We start from the raw sequence: 19,083 nt of genomic DNA on the forward strand, positions 1-19,083 counted from the left end.
TCTCCGTGGTCTCACGAAAAGTCAATTTCTTTTTGTCTCTTTACAGGCGCACAGGATGTAGCAATCATGGCAGGGTGTTTGTTGTTGGTCGGTAGCTCCTGCAGGTGCTCTGTGGTTCAACCCACTATAAGGGTAGCTGATGAGCTGGTTGAATTGGTAAGGAATCGCAATGATGCGCATCACTCAAGGAAGATGAGAAAGATGAGGACATAGTGGCGGCAGCAGCGTTCAGCCCTCGGCAGGGCCAGGGTCGGACTGTCCCAGGGATGCGACCAAGCGGGCGCTAAGGGGCACGGGCGCGGCCATGGCGTCGTCGGAGGGGCGACCCGAAGAGGCCTCGTCGCGATCGGGCAGCGGTGGAGGCAATGCGCAAGACGGCTCGGACAACGCGGACGAGACGTCCAGCATGGGCGAGTCGCCCATGTGCCGCATATGCTTCCGCGGCACTCGCGCGGGCCGCCTGCTGTCGCCGTGCAACTGCAAGGGCAGCATCGGGCTCGTCCACAAGGAGTGCCTCGAGGAGTGGCTCTCGCGACGCAACACGGACGAGTGTAACATCTGCTCGTACCATTTCAAGGTAACGCGTCCCCGTGCGCAGATGGCGATGAGCTGTGATGCGACTCGGCATCGGTGACCGCGCTGACGGACCCATTCCTTCCATCATCCCTCCCCTCCGCGCCGTATAGTTAGTTACCATGCGCAGCGCGTGCACCGCACCACGAAGTTCCTAAACTATAGAAGCGCGCAAACTGATGAATACTGTGACAACGGCTCGAGTGACGTTCAAAAACATCTATATCTGCGAAGATGTCCGCAGAACATTTTCCGGAGTTGGGTGGAGGGGTGTTTATATAAGAGGGGAGTGTGTGTCGGGAACACGCAGGCTTTTTAAATTGCCGCGTAATAACCGGAAAGATTATGTAGTAGTGCGTATAAGACGCCCTGAGTTGGCTGGTTATCCTGAAGGCTGTCGGCCATTCAACATAGATATGCATAACCTGAGTGTGTTAATGAACCCCTGCAGCTTATTGCTTCTGCGTAGAAAAATATTTAATTCCGAGGAGGCGAACCCGCTCTGGAGGCTCATGCCAGATGTGGAACTTCAGGCATTTTAAAGTCTATCTATCTATCTATCTATCTATCTATCTATCTATCTATCTATCTATCTATCTATCTATCTATCTATCTATCTATCTATATATCTATCTATCTATCTATCTACTTTGTGCTATCACGGCCATTTCATTAACTTGACATGTCGAAATATTCACGGCATTTCCATGGAGTAAACGATGATGAGTGGAGTGAAGTGTCTGTCCATCAGTCCATCCTTCCGTCCGTGAGTCTGTCTGTCTGTCTGTCTGTCTGTCTGTCTGTCTGTCTGTCTGTCTGTCTGTCTGTCTGTCTGTCTGTTTGTTTGTTTGTTTGTTTGTTTGTTTGTATAATATTCTATTCTATTGTATGATAAGAGAGACGCTACTGGGTACGCCGGAGGGACGAGAGATTGCCCTAGAACATGAGGAACTTCTCCCATAAAAACAGGAGTATAATAACGAGTGTGTGAGGTACGCCACGCATGTCATGTACGTTATGATTAGCGCGATCTGCTTTTCGTGCTCTTGCGGCCGTTTCATTAACCTTGATATTTGCAAGAGTGTATGATGAACAACACTATGATCTGGTATTGCTCCGGTCGTTACTCGACGATCATGTCATGCAAATTCATTGCCGTAATGACTTGCACGACATTGTTTTCATGCTCTCGCGGCTGTTTAGTTGACACGATGCAACAAAAAGTGGCGTGGCGTAATCAGTGTGCGGCAAACGTGCTTTTGGCAACTGACAATGTGCCTTTGTTAGGTTCTAAAAATGTGCATGGAAAGTTTTTTATTCACCCAACTTGAGTATGAAGCGTACCATTCCTGTACCCAAGGTTAATTCCCCAAGATGGGGGGCCAAGTTTCACGGCAACCTTCCCATGCCCCCTCCTACCAAGCGATCATTCGTTGGTCGAGCAATCAAGACAGGCTTCGCAAAGGGTGTAACAATCAGAGTGAAATGACGTTGTGCTTCTCGCAGCGGCCTACCTTTGGTCCTGCAGCTATCCAGGGGTATAGTTTGGAAGTATACAGTTCCTGGAATGCGTCATAGGGGGTACCTCGTCCGCCATCATTGTCGAAAATTCTGCACGGCCATAACCATCCACTTTAATGAGACACCAAGCAGAAAAACATTTCTTTCTTGTATTAACAAATTACTCCTTTACACTTGCTGCGGAAAACGTTTGGGGGGCGAAGAAAACACTCAAAAAGAAAATGCGCTTGGCGACGCCATATTGAAGCTCGCACACCAGTGACCTGAGCTTCATAGATTGTGACGGCATCTACTAAGTCATAGGTAGTTCCTTATCGGCAAAAATGAACTGTGTCGACTTCTAATGGTACCATAAATACCACATAACAAGTTTTATGAAATTTTATTACGCTGGTGTGGCCAGAATAGGGAAAAAATAAATGAAACACTTTGAAGTCCCCGACGTCACTATCGGAGATTTTGGCGCAAAATTAAAAAATACAAGCTGATTTTTTTCTCTAATTACGAACCTATGTAGGTGAAAGTAACTATATTATGTTCCTTAGAGCACAGGGTTCCGAGATAAACCGATGCATTGTTTTATTAAACAATGACAGTGCTGGTCCGGCTTATTGAAGGCATTGGGGAGACATGCACCCCCCGTATATGATTTGGCTGTGTAGAGGGGAGGGGGGGACTATCAGCTCGCCTATGTAGTTCACGGGGATCAACGATTTTCAGAAAAATGCAGAAGATTCGGAAAGATGCAGAATTGGCCCCGCAGTCATCGATCGAGGCTTTATCTTGCAATGTCCACTTTTTATATTTATCACATGTTTTGGACCAAGTATCTCATCTTTAAATGACGATAGCATGCTAGTCTAGGACGAAAAAAAGAGTGCTAATTGAAGCAACTAACTGCAAAATGCGGCCCGAATATTATGGGCCGGTCACTGGAAACAGCTTTCGGTGGGTAGGATGGTTTAAAAAGTCGAAAGACATTTGCAACGAGGTTACCAATTTTTTTGATTGTTTCAGGAACCCTCTCGTGTAGCCATTAGGATGGTTTAAAAAGTCGAAAGACATTTGCAACAAGGTTACCAATTTTTTGATTATTTCAGGAACCCTCTCGTGTAGCCATAAACCTAAAACTGGCTTCACTGGTGCTTAAGGTATGGTTATTGGAAGCATGTAACGACGAAATGACACCAACTAACACCGGCTTTGAAAATTGCGCGTTGAATGAAGACGCACTAGATTTCTTTAGCCATCGCAAGATGGCGGCACAGCCGCGTGGAGCCTCAGTTGTGTTTGTGCTGGATCACAATGAAGGTGCGTTCTCAAACCATTACTTGTTCTAAACGTACTGTGATGTATTTGGTCGCATGTTGAAGGGCTGAATGCAAGTTTATGCGAAAGCGAATGCTACCCGCCAATTATAACTCAAGGAACAGGTTGCTATTTGTTTGAAGGGAGTTCGTTCGGTTCTTAGTTTCATAGACAATACCTCTAATTGTCATTTTCTCTCTGTATAGTTCTTTTTGCGCCTGTACCATTTCGTGTGACATGTATTAGTAGTGATGTATGCGGAGTGCGAAACAGCACGGGGTGACAATGTAGTCAAGGAAGCGCCACTGCACATTCGAGTTGGATTTAGGACCTGTCTGAATGGTATTCATCAGAAATTGGGTTGAGGAATTGACTGAATGGTATTCACACATTGAGTTAGATTGAGAAGTTTTCTGAACGGTATGCGTAAATCGAGTTAACTTTAAAAACATGTCCTAATAATATGTGCACATTGAGTCGGATTGAAAATTTCTGTTGATGCTTTACAATGCATTCACTCGCAGCGCTCCTCGTTAGTATAGTGGTTAGTATCCCCGCCTGTCACGCGGGAGACCGGGGTTCGATTCCCCGACGGGGAGTTTTTTTTTATCTTAAAGCACCGTTTTAGTTGAATTTTGATAACAGTTTAAATCAAAGCAATAATGTTTACCGTGTCCTTTCATTTCAATGAAATAGGCGGTGACAGACCACCATCACAAATAGTCGTACCCGATGCTGTTTTCATGTCAAGTGCGAGCTATGCTCACAAATATTGTTGTTGCAATATACTAAAGGCCATGTTTTGTAGGTCATGTATTCGTTTAGAAACTGGAAAAAATATGTACAAAAATAATGTCGCTTGTTGAAACGAGCACAATTAAAAAAAAATACTCCTCGTCGGGGAATCGAACCCCGGTCTCCCGCGTGACAGGCGGGGATACTGACCACTATACTAACGAGGAAACACGCGCAATTTGATTTAAAAATGAACTCCGACGGCTCAACCATTGTGTCTTGATACAAGTGTTGTCAAATTAATTGATGACCAAAACTTTTGCTTATGAGTGAACGCTACCGAGTGTTCGCGGTCACTCTATGCTGGGCCGGCCTACGTAGGCGTGCATAGATAGGGTGCCTCGTCTGAGAGAACAAGGACGGGGGCTCATTGAAGCCCCTACCCCCCCCCCCTTCTCCTCCTCCTCCTCCTCCTTTAGATCGTTAAGCGGAAGACCAGCACACCTATGTCGGCTCGCGATTGTTCGCGATTGCCCCCCTTAGTCTGATGACGACTGTTGTAGCAGAACACGAGGTATTGGTAGAACGTCTTTATCCTCGAGGTGCATACCGGCAGCCTCAACATAAAAAGTACAGAACATAAATAACGCATCCTCCAATGATACTCTGGACAGTATATGTACGCATGCTATCTCTTGGCCCATATTCAGCCAACAGTAGCTTTAGAGCACGCATATAGGCCACGCGAGTGACGTCACAACACCTCCCTAAATCTGATGACAAGCCGTCGAGAGAGAGAATCTATACTTGCTACCGGCACTATCTTTGCATATTCTGTGCTAAGTAAACGACTCATTGCGGAGCAATGTTATGACTCGCATGAGAGTCATTCCATGCCAAACGTCTTGGCCATTTTGGCAACCATCTCGAATGTATTCGAAAATTATCATGCTGATTTGCCTCATTGAAAACAGTGAGTTGCTAGAATATTTCGCAGAGAAAACATTTTTTGGCCACGTAGGTGCCTTCCGAACTTCCCAAAATATTGTCTGGATGTTGTTTTTGAAAAAAAAAAAACATTCTTTGAAAAGTACCGCTCCTTCTTTCTGTACCAAATTTGGTTTACATATTGAATATAGGTGCTTATGCAAGGTGTTTTAGGGTGAGTAGTACTTGCGCATTGTTTCTACCATAGTTTGCATTTTTTATGGCAATATTGCACTCTGTATGAATATTTGAGTAATGAATATCTATTTCACACAAATTATTTTGGGAGTGAAAAATATTTTTAGACCCCTGAAGTTCTTGAAACTTTACGAGAAAAAAAATTACGAATAATCATTATCGTTTTTGTCCACATAGAGATGCAATTTGCACCATGTTGTGGTCCTACTAAAATCAATCACCATTATACTTAAATCGAAATCAAATGAACATTTGTGCTCAAATGGCAAGTTTCATCATTCCAATTTTTGTTTTAAGGAAGAAAATATTTTATGAAATTTCCCATTGATGGCTAAAGAGTGCTTCAAGGCGGGAGCTGTCGTTTGAGCAAATAGGAAGATAGCCGTCAATGGGAAACTTCAAACCGTATTTTCTTCTTTAAAACGAAAAGTGTAGTAATAAAACTTGCCATACAAGAATGATTGTTCATTTGCTCTCGATTGAGGCATAAAGGTGGTCTTTAGTTGAACGTCGTGCAAACTGCATCTCAGTGTAAACAAAATTGACAATTTTGTGATATTCGTGGTTTTTTTCTTACGAAGTTTAGCAACTTCAGGGGTCTAAAGATATTTTAGCCCCAAAATATACCTTTTGTGAGGTAATTATTTATTGCTCAATTAGTTACATAGTGCTATACTGCCATAAAAATGCAAACATAAAACGTTTTAACTAAATTCTTGGAGGCATATGTGCACATGGCAGTAAAAATGGGGTAATTGTATTGATTCTCAGAGACCTTACATAAGTCCTTTGCTTAATATGGAGACCAAATTTGGTGCAGAAAAAGGGAGTGGTACTTATATATATATATATATATATATATATATATATATATATATATATATATATATATATATATATATATATATATAAGTTGGACAATTAATAACTGTATACTTCGATCTGTATCACTGCTGTAATTTATTATGGTGCGTTTTCTTTGAACACTTCCTGTCTATGTATCCTGTCAGGCTGAAAAAAAAAAAAAGACTCGACTGACGCTCGCATGTACCACATTGGGAGCGCCGAGGGGCCCTCGCGTATAATTTCATCTGCTGGCTACCTGGTCCGCAAGAACGCGTGTTGTCTGAGGCCTGCGATCGTATATACTTGACCCCCAGGGTCACAGCGTGACTTCAGTGTTGTTTGTTTTTGTCGTGCAGCGTGATTATCCCAGCAGCGAGTAATTTTATCGTCCGCGGAGGGCGCCAGTGCCACTCGAGAGCTCGATGCATAGCAGCGCCGTGTTGCGTGACGTCCGTCGTCAGATGCCCGTATACGTAGGAGAAGTCGTTGGGCTTCCGGCGTGACCCGGCTTTCCCTTTACTACCCGGAGCGTCGGTCACGAACTCCAAACGACGACGACAAAGTATACATGCCCCCTCTCGTGTTGTAGACCTATTCCATGTGCAGTGCTGCAGTTCGCTCCGATGATCGGTCAGGAGGTTATACGCTATACGCTGATGGAAGCTATCTGTAAAACTTTCCTTTTTCTTTTTCTTTCGTTGGTCGTTTAGTTGCGGAAGTGTCGCGGAAGTGTTGCGTGAGTTAAAGTTCCTCCTGGCACTGTGACTGGAATGTGCAGTCACCGGCTCGGTCTTTCGCGGTGACTCCCGGAAGCGCCGGTCAAATTCTCGTTAAGGGTCCGTGCGCTAAACGGGTCATTTCAAAACGCGGCACAGGCTGAACCCAACGATTTCCTCTCCCTCTCACTGAATGTTTAATGTGGATGTCGTCGCACCCGACCGCAAAACAAGACAATTTTCGTTGTTTCACGTGTGTAAAGATTACGGTGGTGGAGGTAACTATAATGGCGTCATTGGCCTGACCGTTAGGGCGAGAAAGTTAGGCAGCTTGGCACAAGCGATGCTGCGCCTGAAGGAAGAGCCTAATGGGTTGACCTTTATTATTCTTTCTCTCTATTTATTTATTTATTCTTTGTCTTTCTCTATGCTTCTTATATGTGTTCTTTCATACTTGTTGCTTTTTACTTCTTTCTCTCTTTCTCGCTATTTCTGTCTTTATTTCTCTTTCTTCACTTTATTTCTCGCTCTCCTCACGTCTTTATTACTTTCTTCCTTTCTCTGTCTTTCTTGCTTTGTTTGTCAATCTGTCTTTCTGTGTTTTTGTATGTGTCCTTCTCTTTCTTTCTTACTTTCTTTCTTTCTTTCTATTTATTTCTTTTTTTTTTGTCTTTTGGTTTTGCTCCGTCTCTTTTCTACCTTTTTTTCGTATCTCTTCTTTCTTCATCTTTCTATGTCTATCTCTGTCTATCTTTTTATGTCTCCGTTTCCTTTAATTCTGTCTATATTAATTTATTTCTAACACTTTGTCTCTCTTGCACGTGTTTCTGCTCCACTACGTCGGGCTGATTTTTCGTTAGACGCTCGCACCTAATCTACTCGGTCATGTGGCCAGCCCTATTCCTGTAGCGCATACCCACCCGCCGTTTTCGGTTCAAATCCCGGCTGCGGCGGCTGCATTTCCGATGGAGGCGGAAACGTTGTAGGCCCGTGTACTCAGATTTGGGTGCACGTTAAAGAACCCCAGGTGGTCAAAATTTCCGGAGCCCTCCACTACGGCGTCTCTCATAATCATATGGTGGTTTTGGGACGTTAAACCCCACAAATCTAATCTAATCTAACCCGCCGTTTTCGGCGCGAGCTTTTTACGGCCGGCCGGCTTGCACAGCTCCGCTGTCAATACGAACGATCTTCGCACTTGCGTACCGAGAAAGAAATATCTCGGCTGCGAAATCATAATGCGCACAGAATCCAAGAGAATCCGACGTCTACTTTCAGTTGTATCGAAGTCACTCAAAATAAGCATGGAATGGCTCTGCTTGTATGTATAGAACAGGAAGGTCATTCTTGTATGATCACGGTGAATTTCACAACAACGTATTAGGTTGCTTGCTCTAGAGTTCGTTCACAACAACAGAACGAAAATTAAAACGGCATCTCTTGGGATATGAGGCCTCGTATGTGCGTCTTGTGCGTATTGCACAGATCTTTGGTCACCTCTGAGACGTTAACCCTTATCAGTGCGTACGATGCCGATTGGGCTTCCACTTACAAGATCCATTTCTACAGGTGCCGACTGTCAGGGTACTTACTCGCTCTTAAGAGCACACAAAAACACGAAAGTGTTAAGTACATGCACTTAGCTCACACTCAACAATGATAAAGACAGCTATATCATCAACTGTTTCACTTGCGGGAATACCTTCCAGCTTTACATATACAACGATAGATGATATGTGGGGTTTAACGTCCCGAAAACCACCATATGATTATGAGAGACGCTATACAACGATACATTCTTAAGTTTATGGGTGACGTACTTTTATTTTCTCCAAAAGCATCGCTTGTTGTTAATTTTCACAAACACTAATTCAATTATATACTAATTTATGCGATAAATTAGTGGTTCTCATGCCACTTATCGTCCCGCTTTTTGGCTTGACCGCGTATATGCATTGCAGCAAGTTCAACGTGACAGCAACACTTTTTATTCCAAACGTGACGCAGGTCAGTAGGCGCGACAAGAAATAAAGAGCCGATAAAAAAGGCAACTGATCCTTGACTACGTGTCATCAATGTGTGCATTGGCAGTTCAGTTTCTGAACTATTTTTTTTTTATAAGGAACGGGTGCTGGCTGATTGGGATGCAGCAGTAAAAAAATGGCATGTACAGTACAGTGGGAATCGATGATATGCGAAGCAGGAATGAGGAAGGCCGATATGTCACTTTAAAATCAGCACAACGTCACGAGGCGGACGTAAATTATGCCGTACATGACTTCCATGTCAATGTTACTATGTTCGCGCCTGGCATTTGTGTTCGTCATCCATTCACGTTATGTAATATCAAATTTTGTATATGTGAACCTAGCGAAACGGCGGCGAGTGCACTTTGAGCGTAGCATGTAGTCATGTATTACATGAGACGCATATCATCATTGTCATGTTTCCACCAGTCATATACCTTCGTCATCCATTCAAGTCACGTAACACCAAATTTGGTATATATGAAGCTAGCGAAACGGCTGCGAGCGCATCATAAGCGTGGTATATAGGCATGATCTTACATGACACACATGTCGTGATTATCATGTTTGCATCAGTCATATACTTTCGTCATTCATTTATGTCGCGTAATACCACATTTGGTATACTCACATGTGAAGCTAGTGAAACGACCGCGAGCGCACCATGAGCGTCGCGTAGCAGTCATCACTTACATCCATGGCATGTATGTCATGATTTCCACGTTAAGGTCTTTCACTTATATTCGCCATGCAGTCATGTTATACTATACCAGTTCTGCAATATGTCATGTGAACGAAACCACCGCCAGAGCAGCAAGACCATGACATGTAAATCATGACATTCATGACATACATATCATGATTTTCGTGTTATGACTAGTCATCTATGCTCGTCATACAGTCATGTTATGCCACACCGATTTCGGTATAGAACCCATTACAGAAACGGGCGGGAGAGCCAAAAGTCCTAGGCGGCTAGATAGACAGATACGGTCAAAGTCACCGAAGTTCGCTAGGAAATGCTTCCCATTTAAAAGAGCGATTACCCATTGAAATACTTCTAGTGAAAGAAAGCGCTTACGAATTCCGGCCCGGGGCTTGACATATTGCTCGTGCACTACTAGTGTACGCATCAAGCACTCCGTGCCGGTGACACTGAAGTTGAGTGTACGGGGGATGACGGAGGAGTACCACCTCCATTCAGTTTGTGGAGTAATTGCTCAAAGAATTACACCGGCCCGGTGCAGTCAGAGGCGAACTCCCAGCTGAATGACCTCTCGTTCCCTTCGTACTCCTTATCAACCTACGCGACACGCGCAGATAATAATTTCCGGGTAAGATTTAAAGAGCGTACGAGCATTCAACAATAGGGACACGTACAAATGGTGGAGTGCCCCGTCTATTTAAATTGTGATCCTCCTTTCTTGGAGGAGAGGGCGAACGAGAGACAAGGTTCATAACCGCGTACGACGAAGCTTATACTTTGCGTCTTTCACTGTTCGTCTCGTAAATTGTGTCCCCGAATCACAGCAGCGCGTCACCATCGTGGCGCCCAGTGTTAGCGACTTGCGCTGTTTCACGCGATGACGTGCGTGCGTGCATGATTCTACTTGCGGTGTGTGTGTGCCTTCCTACGTTGCAAGTTTGTGTGTGTTTATGTGTGTGTATGTGTGTGTATCTTCCTGCATTGTATGTTTGTGTGTGTGTGTGTGTGTCTTCGTGCATTGCATGTGTGTGTGTGTGTGTGTGTGTGTGTGTGTGTGTGTGTGTGTGTGTGTGTGTGTGTGTGTGTGTGTGTGTGCTTGCATGTGCTTGTGTGTGTGCGCGCGCGCTTGCATGCGCTTGTGTGCACCTACGGGAATGTGCGTGCGTGTACGTGTTTCTGTGCGTGTGCATAACGATAGTCGTGCTCCACGTTCGCAAGAATTATAATAACCTGGAAAGCCATTACAAAAAAAGAAGCATGTGCGGCGGCCAGGTTTGCAAGAAATCACAGTAGGCTGAAATCAGGGGCAAGTGAGGGAGTGAGAAAAACAGAGTAGTCCCAACTGATGGTCGCATGAAGAAGCGACCATTTCGGATAGAAACAATGCCCCACCGACTCTCCTCGTCAGAAAGAACAATAGCCTCAAGGTACAACGTCCTCGTGGCTAATGGCTTGTGGGTAATCCTCGAGCGATTAAGGGACCATGCCGGACATTCTTGGCTACAGTATGGTGTTTTTTTTCTTACTTATGCTATTTTATGACCCCTCGTTTTTTCGAAAGACTGACGACAACGCGTATTGCTTCTTGGGACCTTCTCAACGCCCAAGAAGGCACACCCAAGGAAAGGTAGAGAGGTAAAGGCCGTGTTGTAAATGACAGATGCTTCATCAAAACACAGCGTATGTGTTCTCTTCCTAAAAAAATAACAAAGTGTCTTTAAAAAAAAACCACTTGCTACTTTTCGTTGCTTGGTTAACTAGAAGTACATATATACCTCTTCACAGCCTCATTTTTTCGGTCACTCTATCATTTTTTTTGTTTTCTTCCTTTTTAAACTTCTTTTGTACGTTGAGAGATCCATAAAACTGTTCGTGTCCTATGAGTTCAATTTCAACGCGAGTAATGATGCTTGCTTTTCTTTTTCTCGCCTAAATTGATAACGACATATCTTTTTTCGCTAGTGGTACTCTTTAACAGCTACAAGAACGAGAAAAAAAAAACAGCAGCTGAAACTGCCCCCTATTTGAACGGGGCCGAGGTAACATAGCACAGGCGGGAGCGCATATGGGAGGGGGGGGGGGGCGGATGAGGTTGCTTCCATGTAAGCGCCTAAGAGGGGTGTGCTAAGTTTGCCCTCCACCTTAACTAAGCCCTATAGTCCCGCCAGTATTTAATATGCAGGTTTATGACCATGCAAGTTTTCGACGATAATGGCTGCCGAGGACCATTCACGCCGCGTTCGAAGGAGGCCCGTAGCCAAGGTGCGGGAGAGTGCCTTAGGTTCCCCCCATCAGAAAAAAACTCCTAGCTAGGGGTCTGGTTTCAAGAACTACTCATTCCCACCTTTTCCCACAAAGAGGGAGGATGAAAGGCAGGTCATTGTGAGAGGTGTCTCGCAGTTACTTTCTTTAATAAGGCACGTTGCCGGGCTAGTTGGTTGAGATTCATCATTTTCACTGGTATAGCGCACCATGACAAGGACACACACAAAAAAAAGATGCACACACACATAGCGCTGTGTGTGTGTGCATCTCTCCTTTGTGTGTGTCCTTGTCGTGGTGCGCTATACCAGTGAAAATTATGTACTTTTTTTTTAAATGCGAAGCATTTCTTAGCGAACTTCGGACCGACTTTGAGCGTATCTATCTATCTATCTATCTATCTATCTATCTATCTATCTATCTATCTATCTATCTATCTATCTATCTGCTTACGACTTTTAGCTCTCCTGGCCGTTTGGATGATGGTATTCGCACCAAACTTGGTATGCCATAACATGACTGTATGACGAGCATGATTGACTAGTTATAACATGAAAATCATGACATGATTGTAATGAATGTCATCATTCACATTTCATGATCTTGCTGCTCTTGCGGTGGTTTCGTTCACATGGCATGTTGCAAAATGGGCATGGTATGACATAACTGCATGGAAAACACAAGCGACAGACCCTAACATGAAAATCATGACATGCGTGTCATGTAACAACCTGATTACATGCCACATTGATGATGCGCTCGCGGCCGTTTCGCTAGCTTCGCATATACCAAACTTGGTATTAAGAAAAAGTGAATAGATGACGAAGATATGTGACTGGTGGAAACATGATAATCTTGAGATACATGTCATGTAACGACATGACCACATGCCACGCTTATGATGCGCTCGTGGCCATTTCGACAGCTTTACTTATACCACATTTGGTATTACGGGACGTGGATGGACGACGAAGACTTGTGACTGGTGCAATAATGATAATCATCAGGTGTGTGTCATTTAAGAACGTAACTACATGCTACGCTCATGATGCGCTCGCGGCCGTTTCGCTAGTTTTATATGCAAAAAATTGGGTATTAAGTGACGCGAATGGATGCCATAGGTAAATGCCACGTCCAAACATGATAATCATGACATGCGCGTCATGTAACAACATGAATACATGCCACACTCATAATGCGCTCGCGGCCGTTTCGCTCGCTTCACATATGATGAATTTGGCATTACGTCGTGTGAATTAGATGACGAAGCTATGTGACTGGTACAAACACGATAGTCATGAGATGCGTGTCATGTAAGAACATGACTAAATGCCACACTTTAGGCACCGACACACTTCGGCGTGACCCGGCGCACGTGCGCGCGGCGTTCATTTCGTCGAGCCACGCCGGCGATGCCACGCCAGGCGCCGATATGCAGGCGCGCGCCGCGTTGCGTTGCTTTGACGCATGCGCGTTTGAGCGCGCCCGGCGTGGCGTCCCTTTGTCACGGAGGCAGACGCGGTGCTGTTTGGATAACGCCATCGGCGCGAAATGCAGCATGTCGCATTTCGCGCCGGTTGCCGTCGGACCACGCCGACGGACGCTGGTCGCGCCGGTCGTGCCTGGCGTCAGACGTGCTGTCTAAGCGTCGCTACGGTCAGCGTGGGCGCGCGTCAACGTTATGTATAGTTCATTGGGCCGTTTATAAAGCGCTCGTCATCATTTCGCTAGATTCACATATACCAAATTTGGCATTACGGGACGTGAATGGACGACGAAGGTAGATGACACGTCCAAACATGATAATCATGACATGAAAGCCATCTACGGCATAATTTGCCTCCGCCTCGTAACGCTGTGCCGATTTTAAAGCGACATATCAACCTTCCTCATTCCTGCTTCGCATATCATTCATTCCCACTATACGTGGGATCTGCCATTTTTTTTATTTTTCCACTCTTTGCAGATCTTGTTTTCTTTTTCGCACTCAATGAATGGAAGGGGGTGAGGTGCGTGTGTGTGTGGGGGGGGGGGGTGTAAGAGAGCTTACAGGGACAGCCGTATGAACATGGACGAGGGCTGTGTCGGAGGGAGCGCTTCCCTCCTCCAAATCACCTAAGATGTTGGGTGATCAGTCTGCCCCAAATGCCCCAAATATTGACATAGTCCGACCTTTACCATCATTGTTTTTAAGGGTTACGGGTTCTGTCCATGCAGCTTTTAGACGATAACGCCGTTCAGGGGACACTAATGATGCGTATCAGGGACTGTTTACCTACCATATCTTTGCTCCTAGAAAGCCAGAGACAAAACTTTTGTAAGCGCGAAAAGCACGTACGAAAGACGAGCGAAGGACACAAGACAAGCGCTTGTCCTGTGTCCTTCGCTCGTCTTTCGTACGTGCCTTTCGCGCTTACAAAAGTGTGGATCGGTATACCGACCAGGCCAAACCAAATGCCTCCAGAGACAAAAAGCAGGCAGGCCATTTTTAGGTGCATGTCATCACTTCCTTTTCATTTTTTCACTGAACCAAAGGCGAGCGAGGGTGGCAGGGCAAAGAACAGTCTTCTTCCACAGTGAAGGGACACTTGGGCGTAAATGCAGAAAAGTCATGACAGCGGACACGTCGTCCTGAGGTTACAGAACCAATTTGGTTCTGTAAATATGTGTTTTGTTGGTCGTCAGTCTTCCAGAGCACTAAATAGATGCATGGTAACTGAAGGGGGCGCGAAAAGTACATGCCACAAGAAACGTTGCTAGTAGCGTTTCTTCCTGCGTCCTCTTTTCTGGTGCATACTGCCTTTCGCGCCCCCTTTAGTTACCATGAACCAGCCACAATGGAGCAATCGGATTCATATTTCATTTTGAAGGGATTTCACCACATTATCAACATTAACATGCGTAGTTGTAGATGATCGAGGATATCTTATTTACTTTAGATAATGAGACCCGGCACCCTATGGCAGGTCAGAAGTGACCAGTAGCATTCCAGAAAAGAGGTGTTCTATACAGCCCCCTTTCAGAGGAGCAGTTTTCACATTTGTAAACTTTAGAAAGGTTTCAGAGCTGCTGTTTGAGAGATATATCTCAAGGGTGAACACTGGTGAAGGGCGACCCCCCCCCCTCCCCCCTAGCTTGAACACAGGTAGGGAAAGGGCGGAGTCAGGACCCATTTGACCTCCCCCACCCCAGGATTTACACCAGTGGAGCAGTGTAGAGAGTACACGTAGCGCTGTAATACTCATGCCACATGGGCAGCTATAACTGTGGTTATGCCTAAACATGTTCTACGGGAATTCCCGCAGTTAACGCCAACGAACTCTGTCGTTGCTACACAGGCTCAGTTAGCTCAGCTGAGATTGCGATGAGGTATAGCCGATAATTCACGCGCTCATGTGTCGTGGGCTAGAAGTTTGAGCAGACTCAGCAACTTCCGTGGTACTAGACAGTCCTTCTATATCTCCTCGACGGTGCGTTGAATAGTTCCCCCTATTAAAATAGCGATTGTGGCTCTAAGCGGTTACTTCACACGAGCAGTGCGAAAAGCGATTCCCATCAAGAAACGTGTCATGTAAAACATGACTACGTGCTAAGCTCATATCGCGGCCGTGGTCGTTTCGCTAGCTTATACCAAACTTGGTATTGCGTGACGTGAATTGACGCCGAAGGTAAATGACACGTCCAAACATGATAATTATGACATGCGTGTGATGTAAAACATGACTGCATAACGCTCATAGCGCGCTTGTGGTCGTTTCGCTAGCTTCATATAAACCACCCTTGGTATTACGAGACGTTAATGAACGACGAACACAAATGCCAGGCGCAAACATAATCAGGGCATGGAAGTCATGTACGGCATAATTTACATCTGCGTTGTAACATTGTGCAGATTTAAAAGTGACATATAAACCTTCCTCATTCGTGCTTTGCATATCATTGATTCCAACTGTACGTGGGATCTGCCATTTTTTTTTTCTCTACCATTTCTGAGTATATCTTTTTGAACGTCACTTCCGTGAGGGAAGCAGGTCAGTTGAGCCGTGGTAGATCCCGGCAGAAAACACCTTCGTGCTGAAAAATAAAACACCACGGGACCTCCTCACAGTGAGTGGCCATGTCACGTAATGACATTGTCATCATGTGGCACGATGATATCTTCAACCGATATTGTTGGCCGGCTGATCCTGCAGGCTACGCAGTATACGCGCCTCCGGGATCAGCCGGTCGACCATGTGACGTTACGTGTGCGTGCATCGGTACGCCTTTCGTTCATCTTTCGCTGCGTCACTTGAGTCTTCGTACGGTCGTGCGTGGCAAGCGTGGGTAGACTGACCACGGCGAGAACGCACGAGGAGGAGCGCGCTTGTGAACAATGCTGATGAAAACAGAAGCAGTAGTAGGCCTGTCAGCTCCACTGGCCATCCACTTTCACAGAACAAAATGGTGCCAAGTTTTCCTAAACAGTTGCGCATATGTTTACCCATAAGGCACGTTAATTAAGGACGGCTTAGGGCCCTCACATTGTACAGTACTAAGTAGTACTTTATTCTTCTCCGTTTATTCCAGACATACTCATGTCAGCATTCCTTTCTCAGGGACGGCTTCATACTACTCTCCTAAATGGAAAAAGGATTACGCGATGCGGATGGTGTTGTCCGTGTTATGGCTTTTGTGAAGAAGCCAATTATTTCGAATATAACAAGTGCTCGACTCAAACTTACGAAAGAAGAGACGTGAAAGTGTACTGCGGATAGTTGACAAACACTGTGAAAACATCGACAATACACAGACTGAAACAACATATGTTTGTAAATGAAACATTATCATGTACAAAACCATTAGGATACTCTCACGTAAACAACATCAATTTTGCGTTGTTAAAACAAAAAAATTAGAAGCTGACGTACGATGCTTATCTCAGCTTTTGGTTTATTTCTAGCGACCAAAAAGGGATGTTCGTCTTTCCGGAAAGTAATAGTTGGGGTTTCACATCGAAAAATTAAGACATGATTATCGGGGACGCTGTCGTGGTGTGATCCGGAAATTTCAACCCTCCGGTGTTTTTTAGCGTGCCCTATGTTTATAGTAGACGGGTCTTTGGCAGTTCACCTCCATGTAAATGCAGCCGCCGCAGACACGATTCAATCCCGTGACCTTCGAGGGAACCGTCAAGCTTCACAGCAAATAGACCACCGTGGTGGGTCCATCCTTAAAATCGGGGTGGGTAGGGGACACTTTAACGGGCCATCTCCGGATGTATGAGTCACCTATATAGATGACCACTCACGTGTACGTACTACACAACCGCGCAGGTGGAGCGCACTCCGAAGAGCATCTGGGACTGGCTACGCGACCCGAGCAGCCGGGCGAACCGCTGGTACATCCTGGTCGACATGTCCCTGTCCCTGTTTGGCGCCGTCATGCTGCTCGTGTCCGCCTGGCTGTCGGCCATCGAGATGATCAGCGGCATATCGTCGGTGCTCGGCTGCGTCCTCATCTGCGTCATCGTCGTGCTGGCGGGACTCATTTGCGTGGCCGACATCTACCTCATGGTGCGCCACCACCACCAGGCACTCGTCCAGTGGCGCCAGAACAACTGGGGCGTGCGCCTGGTGCTGCCGGGCGAGAGCGCCGCCACGCCGGAGACAGCAGAAAGCCCGCCGCCGCCTTCCGATCCGCCCTCGGGGCCATTAAATAGCACGACGGCCAACGGGACGATCGCCGCCGCCAGCACGACGACTACTCCGGCGGCGCCGCGACAAGATTCGACGGCCACTGACCACCCGGTCGTGTGAAAAAGCGCGACGTGGTGGTGGTGGTCTTGGCGAGAGACGTGACGTTGATGGCATTCCATAGACCAGCCGGCTAAACCAGCCTCAATACGTCCACGCGGGCCACACCAAGTCGAATGGGTGACCCCCGTCGCTTCCGCACGCCTTGTATGAAACTCGGCAGGTCGGAAGGTCTGACCAAAATTGGCCGTGAACTGTATTGCGTCTATCGGTTCTTTGACGACGACGTATGCCCGAATAGGTTCCTCGCGCTTCAACAATCAATTACAGCGCAATGCGAGATATCCCTGGGACCAGAAAGTAAGTTTCCGTATGGTGTGTCACGTGATACGAAAACGACGAAGACAAGAACACCACCAAATCAAGCGGCACGACGGGAGGCGCTCGATGCGAAATTGTCATCGATGTATTAAAGCGAAGAAATTGGCGAAGCCGCCTCTTCCGCATTGCTTATGCATGTGCCAATATATGACAATGAAAATAGCATTGGTTCCTTAAGTACACATTCTGAGAATCCAGTGAATTGTTCGCAGGTCTCCCTCGTAAATTTATGGCGTGGGAATTATCGCTTCTTGCAAATCAACTATTCGGGTTAGTCTCCATATTGAGAGAATATAGAGCAACTTCGACTCTCGAAAACACTCAGACAAACACTGACATCCACCCGAGTAATACACCCGAGTGAGTGTTACTCGGGTGGATGTGTCAGCGTTTGTGTGAGTGTTAGTGAGAGCCAAGGTTGCACTAAATTCTTTCAATGCGACGAATAACCAACTAGTAGCCCAACAACAGGTTTTATCGGGTTAGTCTTTTTTATGAGAGTTAAGGCTGCGTTGCTGCAGGACAATGCGACCACGTGGTCTTATTCATAGGCTTTTGTACTTATATTTAAAGCACATGGCGAAATAAGAAGAAAAGTGTCATTAACAAACGACGTGCAAGTTTTAGCAGCTGAAGCAAACTTTGCTGGCGTTGTACACGAACTTTTACGCGTTAAACCGCATATTGATTCTAGACTTGTAAGCAGATTGGTGTTAGCAGTGGTGCACATGACCTTCTCACTTCTCGTTTTTGTATATACACTCTTTGCGCCTTTTGTTACAGTGTGCGATTGTAATCGGGTCCCTCGGCAACGGTGAATGCTCCTATGAACGCGACTAATGGCGTTGCTGACAAGTCTCGCGTAGCACGTATTTGGTCTGAGCCCACTAATAAATAGTTCCGTGAATAAAAAGTGAATTTTCTCTCTCATACACGAATTTTAAGGTTCTGCAGCCACGATATACATTTTAACAATGAAGCTGTTCAGTGAATCGTTTCTTGTTAACCCCGTACAAAAAAAAAAAAAACTCATCATAACGGTATATGCAACACAAATTGCGTAAACCGACTAATAACTACTCGTCCAC

General features: G+C 45.7%; 1 protein-coding gene and 2 non-coding genes across 3 annotated transcripts; 2 read left to right on the forward strand and 1 right to left on the reverse strand.

Annotated features, from left to right (window-relative positions):
- Positions 1-200: 200 nt before the first annotated feature.
- Positions 201-18,105, forward strand: LOC142814558 (E3 ubiquitin-protein ligase MARCHF3-like). The gene is made up of 2 exons (XM_075893436.1): positions 201-577; positions 17,195-18,105. Exons 1-2 carry the CDS (start codon positions 305-307, stop codon positions 17,675-17,677), a joined length of 756 nt encoding a protein of 251 aa, XP_075749551.1. The 5' UTR covers positions 201-304; the 3' UTR covers positions 17,678-18,105.
- Positions 3,930-4,001, forward strand: TRNAD-GUC (transfer RNA aspartic acid (anticodon GUC)). Its single transcript has one exon. It is a non-coding gene; the product is annotated as a tRNA-Asp (tRNA).
- On the reverse strand, positions 4,293-4,364 carry TRNAD-GUC (transfer RNA aspartic acid (anticodon GUC)). The gene has a single exon. It is a non-coding gene; the product is annotated as a tRNA-Asp (tRNA).
- Positions 18,106-19,083: the final 978 nt, after the last annotated feature.

This window comes from Rhipicephalus microplus, chromosome 4 (genome assembly GCF_043290135.1).
Source record: "Rhipicephalus microplus isolate Deutch F79 chromosome 4, USDA_Rmic, whole genome shotgun sequence".
Lineage (NCBI taxonomy): Eukaryota > Metazoa > Arthropoda > Arachnida > Ixodida > Ixodidae > Rhipicephalus > Rhipicephalus microplus.

Coding starts and splice junctions, on each gene's coding strand:
- LOC142814558 (XM_075893436.1), top strand. CDS start 305: ATGGCGTCGTCGGAGGGGCGACCCGAAGAGGCCTCGTCGCGATCGGGC. Junction 578..17,194: donor TCTGCTCGTACCATTTCAAG/GTAACGCGTCCC, acceptor ACAACCGCGCAG/GTGGAGCGCACTCCGAAGAG.